Genomic DNA, 10,104 nt, shown 5'->3' on the forward strand with positions numbered 1-10,104 from the left:
GGTAAGTCTTCCTTGCTCCTTGCCTCTGGTCTTGGGGGCCTGGCATTCCTGCAGGTTGGTCTTACCAGTAAACTCAGAGAGGAAGAAGGCATGGCCCTTTCTTGGCTCTTTCTTGGCCCTTTCTCTGCCCTCTGTCAGCAGGGTCCCTGCCCCACCTAGCAGCAGGCCCACATTTTCCCAAGCCTTCCTCTTGTTCCTGGCATTGTTGTTGAATCCTTGCTTGATGCCATTCACATCCAGACTGAATTACCAGATTGAGGTTGAGATGGACTTTGCCTTTCCTAACACTCTCGCTGAATGGTTGGGAGGTTCATGGAGCCCTCCAGAAGCCTCCTGAGTGTCTTGTGCCCTGCTGTGCTGCCCCTCAGGCAGATGTCTGACTGGGTAATGCCCCCCATGAGGACCAGGGCCTGCAAATGAGAACCTGCTTCTACTTGTCTGAAGAACGCCTCATCTGCTGCTTCTTCTTAATATGGTTGGTCCATAGCAGGTACCAACTACAATGCTATCCATGTTGCTCTGCCCACTAATCCTGATCCATCAGCTCTCATCTGGCTCATGACCTGGCACTAGGCAGAGCTCCATGCTTTCCTTCTGCTCACTCACATACAGGACAACTTCCCCTCCTCACCGACCTGCCCCGTCCTTCCTAAAGAGCCTGCTTCCGTCCAGGGCCACCCTCCAGTGGTGTGAGCTATCTGCCTGTGTCTCGGGTATCTAAGTGAGATTGTAGCTCAGGAACTTCCCACAGACTCCTAATTCCTCCTGTTTGCTGCCTCTGTGTGCACTGTGTGCATTCCTGTCGAGGCACATCAGAGGTGTGCCCAGCCATGCTGATTTCCCTGCTGAGATTGAGGGCTACTTGACAGGTGCCCATAAACAGCCCTGGCTGAACCCTTTGCTTCACCTCCAACTTCCTTCTTCCCTGTTTCCCCCCTCCCAGCTTCTTCCCTTTGGTCATCCTCCAACCCTCCCCTACAAGAAACCCACCTCTGTTTTCCCTTTGCCCACTGGCCCTGGCTTTGCTTGCCTGGTGCCTTCTGTTGGTGTTTCTGGGATGGCTGCATTGTGAATTCTTACCTTGGTCTGCAAGTCCATTAGACTAGGACCTCCTTTTATTATCCGTCATGTCCTCATGCTGTCATCTTGTTAGAGGCACCACAGGACAGGCTGAGCCACCTACACACACACATTAACAGCTGACACAATGAAGATTCACTTCATGGGGACCTTGAGAAACTCTGGGATTCGTCCAACAGAAATTCACCAAGTTTTACATGGAGAAGTGTCCAGTCCTGCAGCCAGGACAGAATAACCCCATGTATCAGGGTAAGCTTGGAGCTGACCAGCTGAGGAGTGACCCTGAGGAGAAGGCCACAGTCACTTCAAGGGATGCTACAGAGGCCAGTGCAGCATGCTGACCATGAATAAGGCCAGCTGCATGTGGGGCTGAATTAGGAGGAGTGTGGCCACCCAGGCAAGGGGAGTTACCTCCCTCCTTGACTCAGCAGGGGTGTGGCCACATCTGAAATAATCTATGCTGGTGTGGGTCTCCATGTTCTGCAGGGGTGGGAAGAAGCTGGAGAAGGTTCAGAGGACATCTGCTAAGGCAGAGTTAAGGGGCTGAACACATGACTTGTGTGGAGAGACTGAGGGGCTTGGGATTCTTTTGCCTTGTGACATAGAGGCTCAGGGCAATGTCACAGTAGCCTGCAGCTGCTTGAAGGCTGCTTTCAGAGAGGATGAAGCTTTTCTTTGTAGAGGAAACAGCATGAGAAAGGAAAGAGTTAGAGCCTGAGCTTGGGCATGATCAAAAATTAAATGTCACTTGAAGGGTAGTGCTGTGGTGCAACTGGTCACCGAGGGCAGTAAGGGGGGTGTGTCTGTGATGAGCCCATGGCTTTGTGTTTCAAAGACCTCAGTACAGGTAGGAATATGTGAGGGTGAGAGCAAGGTGGGGAAGTTAGGATAGTGTGTCTACAGCCTGCAGGGTACAGGCACAGGCGTGGGACAGTGTAGGACATCCTGTGGCAGAGATGGCTGGCAACGCTATCTGAACAAGAACTGTTTTAGACAGAGAGATAGGAAGGGGTAGCTATAATCACAGTTAAGGAGCTGATTAAGGAGTTAATCTGACTTCTGAAAGATGGGGCAAGTTTCTAGTTTCCTGAAGCTCAAAGCAACAACCTGGTAGTTGGGAAGCATCTGAATGAACAAAAAGCAAGGCGATGAGGAAAACTCTCCCCAGCACAAGACTGCTGGCCCAGAGGCTCCTCAGGCTACTCCTGCTGCCCCTGCGACAGAACAGCCTGCCCCGAGCTGCTGCATGCAGAAGTAAGTTTCTCTTTGTGATTTCACCCCACCATAAGCACAGAGTTGCTTCTTTGTTCTTCTCTAGGGATTTCCCCATCCCCAGGGCGCGTTTCCCAAGGCAGTGTGTCCATGCTGGCCTAGCCAGCCATTCCTTCCCGTCCCTGTGCTCCCTGCAGGGCCCTGAGCTGGCTGTGCTGCTCTGCAGGGCAAGTGGGCGGTGGTGCCTGGAACCCACAAGCAGACAATCCCAGGCAGACCCCTGCTGATCATTCAGCACCTCCTGGGGCACTGGGCATGAAGGCTCAGCCCAGGCCCATTCCCTAACCCATGGCCCCATGCCCTCCTGCCCTCAGCCCATGGAGACCTTGAGCACAGCAGTACAGCTTTGTAAGTGCAAGTTTCTTCAGCCTGTCCTTCACTTCAGTTTTGCAAGAAGAGCCCAACCTCCAGACACCGGCACTGAGGAAATACCCTTTTATTGCAGAGAAGTGACACGGGAGGCCAGCTGTACCGTAGTACCAGACACACGTACAGAGTCCTCTGGGTCAGACAGGCTGGGTTCATGCCCCTGGAGAAGTGCTGTGGAGGCAGACGTTCCTGGATAAACTTGGTTATCACAGATAAAATACCCAAAGCACAGGAGGTTCCCGAGGTACATCGGAAGTCACTTGTGAAGAGACATGCGTAGCTTATTGCTGCTGACAGAAAAATAATTGAATCAATTTCTTCAGTGCATCTTTGAGCTCCTTATTCCTCGTGCTGTAGATGAGGGGGTTCACTGCTGGAGGTAGCACCGAGTACAGAACTGCCACCAACAGGTCCAGAGCTGATGAAAAGATGGAGGGGGGCTTCAGGTAGGCAAAGATGGCAGTGATCAAAAACAGGGAGACCACGGCCATGTGAGGAAGGCACATGGAAAACGCTTTGTGCCATCCATGTTTAGACGGGATCCTCAGCATGGACCTGATGATCTGCACATAAGACAGCGCAATGAAAGCAAAACACCCTGAAGCTAGAGACAAACCAAACAGGAGAAGTCCAGCTTTCCTGAGGTAGGAGTGCGAGCAGATCTTGAGGATCTGGGGGATTTCACAGAAGAACTGGTTCACCTCATTGCCTTGGCAGAGTGGTATTGAAAATGTATTGGCAGTGTGCAGCACAGCATAGAGAAACCCACTGCCCCAGGCAGCTGCTGCCATGTGGACACAAGCTCTGCTGCCCAGGAGAGTCCTGTAGTGCAGGGGTTTGCAGATGGCAATGTAGCGGTCATAGGCCATGACAGTGAGAAGACAATACTCCCCTACCATGAAGAACAGAAAGAAAAAGACCCGTGCAGCACATCCTGTGTAGGAGATGGCCCTGGTGTCCCACAGGGAATCGGCCATGGCTTTGGGGACAGTGGTGGAGATGGAGCCCAGGTCAAGGAGGGAGAGGTTGAGGAGGAAGAAGTACACGGGGGTGTGGAGGTCGTGGTCGCAGGCTACGACGGTGATGATGAGTCCATTGCCCAGGAGGGCAGCCAGGTAGATGCCCAGGAAGAGCCAGAAGTGTAGGAGCTGCAGCTCCCGTGTGTCTGCGAATGCCAGGAGGAGGAAGTCTGTGATGGAGCTGGCATTGGACATTAGCTTTCTCTGGGCACGGGGCACTGTCCAAGGAGGGAAAGACAGTGACAAGTTAGAGTAGACTTCTCAGAGCAAAATCACAGCCATTTTTCTTGGACCCCTCCCAGCTACACACCCACCCTTTCCATTTTCTAGGAGACCTTCAGCTCTCTGGCTTGAGCTCTGGTTGGTGCCAGCCGAGTGTGCCGTGGGGAGCAGGGCCTTTGCCCACTGGCTGCCGAGGAGTCAGCCCTGCTCTGCAGCAGTGGGTTCATGAGAACAGCGGGGGCAAGGGGCCAATCCTGGTGTTTGAAATTTTTCAGGTTAAACTACTCCTAACACAGAAGGGCTTGTCGGTATCAGCACTCCCAGTGCTAAGGAATGGGTATGACCAAAGGCAGTTTGAGAGGTTATTTTTAAAGCATTCCTCCATCTCACCTGTGGAATGTTCTTGGAAGTCAGAAACCCTCAGCATTTCTGCCGTACTCAGGGAGAACAGAGTGAGCCCTGCGAGGCAAGAGCATTGTCTGTGGCTTAGTGCAGAGTGAGGGGAGTTGGTCTGTCTCTGTGTTTTGTTCTTAGGTTCTCTGTGATTGCACCTTTCTGAGATGGAGGAGGATCACACTCCCATGTTACCCTGAAAATGATCAGGCACTGCTGAGAGCAGAATGATCCACTGCAGACAACCAAATGTCTTACCCTTTCTCAAGATATCAGCACCCCACTTGAGCCTAGGATACCCCTTCCTGCTCATTTCACCGACCCAACAGCATTTCCTCCATTGTAGAATCTCTGCGCTTCTCCATGAGTCTTTCAATTAACCCAGAGATGCTATGAGAAAGATTTGCATTCTGAGGGCAGCTCACAGCTTGGAAGGACAGCCCAAGGAGAGAGAGAAATGTCCTAACCATGGCATCTGATTAAGGGAGAGTCAGCTCATTCCCTAGCTCCACTGACTGCATTGCCCACAGCCCCACAGGTTAGAGGAAAGCTGGGACACTTGTTCCCACGGACACACCTGCATGGGAGGACCCACAAGATCAGTGACTCTGCAGCTGAAACTCCCATTTCCAGAGAGCCTGACAGCAATGCCAAGAGCAGCCAAGAGAGGCAAGGAGACAGACTGGCACTCAGGAAAGATCTTCCCTTTCCGCAACTCTGCACAAAACCTCCCAGATCGTGATAATGCAGGACAGTATCCCTCAGCCCGATTGACGGTCGGTGCGAAATGGGCATGTGGCAGGAGAGATGCCTGTCACCTTTTCTGCTGGTCAAGTGGGCATGGAGGAGACTCCCACCCTAGACCCCACCGCAGTGAGGGCCAAGAGCTGTGCTGGGTGATAGAAGAGAGGTGAGGGGGCTTGCTCAGGGAAGGCATCTGCGCTGCAGCGGGTGGCCAGGAGGTGCCCATACCTCCCCTGCAACAGGGTTCCCGTTAGCAGTTCCCTCCCTCCCTGCCCATGTCTCTGCTGCCTGGAGCAGTCCCTGCTGGGAGCTCTTTGTCCGCATGTCTCCTCCCTGTCGGTGCTCACAGAACCCACTCCAGCCCCTGTGCGCCCATCTCTTCCCTGCAGCTTCTCCATAAGTGCAAGGACTAAAAAAGCAGGTGAAAAACCCTGATGAAACTTGAAAGGTGATGCTGGTGCTGTCTGTAGCCTCCAGAGTTGGAAACTGAAAACACAGATTCAGGAAAGTTCCTTATCTTTACAGTAATGCCTGCTTTTACCTTCCAATTGAGAAATCCCCTGCAAAATGTCCCACTGCCCACTCAGCCAACCAAGAGGAGAAAACTCAAAGGGCAGACACCTTTCTTTTCAGGTAACCCCTGTCTTGATGTCTGTCTTGAAGAGTCCTGAGGGTGATGTGGAGCTGTGAGCAGCCCTGACCCACGCAGCACCATCTTGACAGTAGAGGGACCGTGCTCTGATGGGGGCCGCTCCTTCCACCCACAGCTTCTCCTGCAGCGCTGTGCAGAGCCACCCGGGCAGGCTGAGTGCTGGCCCTAGGAGGCAGCAGAGTCCCTGCCCCAGTGCACAGCCCCCAGGGTTGCAGGAACCCTGCTCTGAAGGACAGCCCTGGGCACCTTGGCTGCACACACACACATTCACAGCCCTGTAGCTGTCCCTGGGAGAAGGCAGCTGAGATGCCCTGTCCCTCTGATGGTGCAGCAGGGAAGCCCTGCTCTGCAGCATGTCCTCCTCTACACTAGAGAAACTGTGGAAGTCCTCCTGACTGTGGGATGTGCCAGCTTTTGGAGATCCTTCCACAAACTGCAGATACATTGCCTCTCATGCAGGTACTTACCATGTAGAGGGCTGTGAAGATTTCTCCCCCAGCAAGCTCTCAACTTTCCTCACAGCCCAGACTGCCTTTAAGCTCTCTCTGCCCTGCTCCTGTCCCCTTGGGGTCTGCAGGCTGTGCTCTCAGCCCTGCTGTGCTTTGCAGAGCTGCTGCTCCTGGGCAGAGCTGTCTCTCTGCAGCTCTGCCCACTTGCCACGAGCTCCCTCTGTCCCAGGAGCCCAGCCCAGCTCAGCAGCAGAGGACCAGCCCAAGGCAACACTTTCTCTGCCCCCTCTGGGTTCCCTTGATTTGTGGCTGGGGCTCCAGAGGCACCTACTGTGGAACAAGCTGAAGGAATCACTGATGTTCTCATTCCCTCTCCCAGCTGGGAGAGACGCTTCTTTCCAGCAGGGGCATTTCTCCTATCAGGAAAAGAGCTGGGCATGAGACTCACCTTTCCATGTCCCATCATTAGCAGCGTATGCAGACAGTGGCGGAGAGGAATCTCCTTCACCCTGGTGAGGGAAAGGTTTCAGCTACGTCAGTCGAGGCATCTCATCCTGGGCCTGTAGTCCTGGGGCTAGAAAGGGCCTCAGCTCTCTCCCATGCCTGCCACAAACCCTCAGCAGATGGGGTTCCTCTTCCTCAGTTCATGTGTGCATTTCTATGATTTTAGAAAATAGGCATCTGCATGAGAGCTACTTGTCTTGGCTCCCATGCAAATCCATGGAGATGGAGGCCAGGAGTGAGCTTCTCAGATGCGTACACCTGGTGACACTGGAAGTGTCAGAGGTGGTCCAAGATAAGTGCAGGTAACAGCAAACTCTAACGGAGCGGTTCATAGAGAAGGAACAGCATCTGGGGGCATCACCTTGGAGGCTGGTGGGGGATTCCTTTGGCCAGCACCAGATGCCCACGTGTAGGAAAACTGAGCTTTTCCCTACTCATGATGGTCAGGACAGCCTATCAAGGTAGTCAGCTGGTCAAATGGACTCATGTGCCATCAGCATATCTCAGTCCTTTTTAAAAATTTTCTCTCTCCATCAGCTGTACATACTAGATTGCCATCAACTGTAATTGCAGTTGTCTCATGGACGTCCCTACAGTGCCTAACTAAATCCAAGGCAGCTACTCAATGGCCGAACACAGGCCTGTAGTGCTACGTAAGATGCCAGGGCTGCACAGCACAACTGCATGTGGCTGGTCAGGACAGCACAGGACCTACAGGAAAGGCATCCCTGTCCAGAGAGGGCGGGTGACTGGCACCGCAGATGGCATCTCAGACAGAGTCAGGTTCTTTTGTTCAGCAACTGTCTCGGCACTGTAGTGAGGCAAGGTCTGACCCACCTCCATCCCGAAGATGCAGGGCAGTTCATGAACAGGAAGGACATCACATCAGGATCTCCACTCATTTGCCTACTCTTAAACTCTGCTGGTTCTTCTTTCAACTGTCCTTTACTCACCCTCTTGATGATACAATCAAGGAACAGTCCAAGGATTGTCACAGTGTTCCTGGAGCACAGGATGTCCACACTCAAGGACATTTTCAGCAGCATCTGTCCTTCCTTGAGATCAGCTTCACATCCACCACAGGCCCTCCTCAGGGGCTGCAGAGACCCCACAGACAGCAAAGCCCTCTCCTGCCAGGGCTGCAGAGCCCTGGCCAGTTTCTCTCTGGCCTTGGGGATGGAGCATTTCCTCTTGCTGTACCGTTACTTTGCCATCTGCCATCCACTCCAGCATGGCTCTGTCTCAAGCAAAGCATTTGCACGCATGGGGTCTTGGGCACTTGGTCCTGTGCTGGCCTTGTTTAAGCTAGTCCCCAGTTCCATAGCTGAGGTGATGCGGCCCAAGCGTGCACCAATGCCCTCCGCCTGGGTCACAGAGAGGAGGAGTTGGAGTCCCATGTGCCATCATAGAGTTTTGACTTCAAAGGAAGAAATGGCACGGAGTGGTGGGACAGCTCACACTGCTAGCGGTGCTGCAATGGTACATACGGGCTTCTCAGGAGAGACAGGCTGGAATGATCAGGAGGGGAATGTCCTATGCGTGCAGGAGCTTGTCAGACGTATGGAGCTTCTCTATGGGATGTGGAATGGGTTGGGTGAGCCCTTGTGGGTGAGGGTCAGAGAAGAGACCTGCTAGTGTGATATCATGGTGGGAGACAAAGAAAATGCAATCAAGGTAAGGAATTGGACAAAGCCTTGCTTAAGCAACCCAAGGAAGTCTCCAGATCCATGACCCCAGGGCTCACTGGGACTTGAATGACCCTGACATTCACTGGAAGGGAAGCAAAGCAGGATGCATGCTGTCCAGCAGGTGTCTGGGGTCTCTTGGTAAGACCTCTGCGCAGATGCCAGGTAGGCAGCCAAAGGTGATGCTCACTTCATTCTGGCCTTTGCAAAAGAGGGAGTGCTGATCAGGGACGTGAAAACCAGTGTCAGCCTTGGCTGTAGTGACCAGGAGCTGCCTACAAAGCACCGTGATGGGGAAATCCCCCAAACCCTCTCTGGGAGCTCAACATGCTGGCGTGCCTCTCCAAAGTGCTCGCACGCTAATGCACACAGTACGGAGAATACACATGAGGAGTTGTGTGTCTGTGTGCAGTTGCAGGGTTACGATCCTGGCAGGGGGCTCCCATGACTGGAATGTTGCAAAGGAGGGATAAGGGCTCTCTAGGAAGGAGAAGATGGGAAGGTGAGGGGGGAGAGTGGCCCTTCATGTGAGAGAGCAGCTGAAGTGCATGGAGCTCTGCCTGGGGGTGCAGAGGCAGCCGAGGAAGAGCTTATGGGTGAGGACTAAAGAGAGGAAAGGTAAGGCTGACACTATAGTGGGTGTCTGCTATAGGCTACCTGACCAGGAAGAATAAGTGGACCAGGCCCTCTGCCGACGATAGGAACAGCCTGACGGTTGCAGGCCCTGGTCCTCCTGGGGGATTTCAGCCACCCCAATAACTGCTGGAGGGACAACACAGCAGGACTTAAGCAGTCCAGGAGGTTCCTGGAGTGCCCTGTTGATAACCTCCTCAGCCAAGAGAGAGAGGAGCCAATGAGGAGAGGTGCTCTGCTGGATCTCCTCTTCACCCACAAGGAAGGGCTCGTTGGGGATGTGAAGGTGAAAAGAAAGCCCTGGCTGCAGTCACCATGAGATGGCGGAGTTTAAGTTCCCAAAGGCAGACAGGAGGGTGAAAAGCAAGCTCACAACCCTGGCCTTCAGGGGAGTAGACTTTGGCCTCTTCAAAGATCTGCTTGGAAGAGTCCCGTGGGATAAGGCCCCAGAGGGAAGGGGATGGGGCCATGAAAACGGGTTAATATTCAAGGATCACCTCCTCCAAGCACAAGAGAGCTCCATCCCAATGAATACGAAGTGAAACAAAAATGCCAGGAGGCCTGTGTGGATGAACAAGGAGCTCCTGGCCAAACTCTAATACAAAGAGGAGGCTTACAGACTGTGGAAGCAGAGACAGGTAACCTGGGAGAAATACAGAAACGTTGTCCGAGCATCATGGGATGACCTTAAGAAAGCTAAAGCCCAAATGGAATGAAATCTGGCCAGGGATGTCAAAGACAGCACAAAGGGCTCTGTAAGTACCTGGCAGACAAAAGGCAGGCTAGGGAAAATGTGGGCCTATTGCTCAACGAGACGGGGGACCTGGTTACACAGGACATGGAAAAGGCTGAGACACTGAAGGCCGCCTTTGCCTCAGTCTTTACTAGCAAGAGTGGCCTTCAGGAATGCCAGGTCCCAGAGAGCAGGGGGAATTCTGGAGCAAGGAAGACCTGCCTTTGGTGGAAAAGGATCAGGTCAGGGAATACTTAAGCAAACTGGACATAGGTAAGTCCATGGGCCCTGATGGCATGCACCCACAAGTGCTGAGGAAACTGTCTGATGTCATTGTGAGGCTACTCTT

General features: G+C 53.2%; 1 protein-coding gene across 1 annotated transcript; it reads right to left on the reverse strand.

Annotated features, from left to right (window-relative positions):
- Positions 1 to 3,002: 3,002 nt before the first annotated feature.
- On the reverse strand, positions 3,003 to 4,389 carry LOC142403565 (olfactory receptor 14J1-like). The gene is made up of 2 exons (XM_075489811.1): positions 4,353 to 4,389; positions 3,003 to 3,613 (listed from the first exon to the last, which is right to left on the reverse strand). Exons 1-2 carry the CDS (start codon positions 4,387 to 4,389, stop codon positions 3,003 to 3,005), a joined length of 648 nt encoding a protein of 215 aa, XP_075345926.1.
- Positions 4,390 to 10,104: the final 5,715 nt, after the last annotated feature.

This window comes from Mycteria americana, unplaced genomic scaffold (assembly GCF_035582795.1).
Source record: "Mycteria americana isolate JAX WOST 10 ecotype Jacksonville Zoo and Gardens unplaced genomic scaffold, USCA_MyAme_1.0 Scaffold_39, whole genome shotgun sequence".
NCBI classification, from domain to species: Eukaryota; Metazoa; Chordata; class Aves; order Ciconiiformes; family Ciconiidae; genus Mycteria; species Mycteria americana.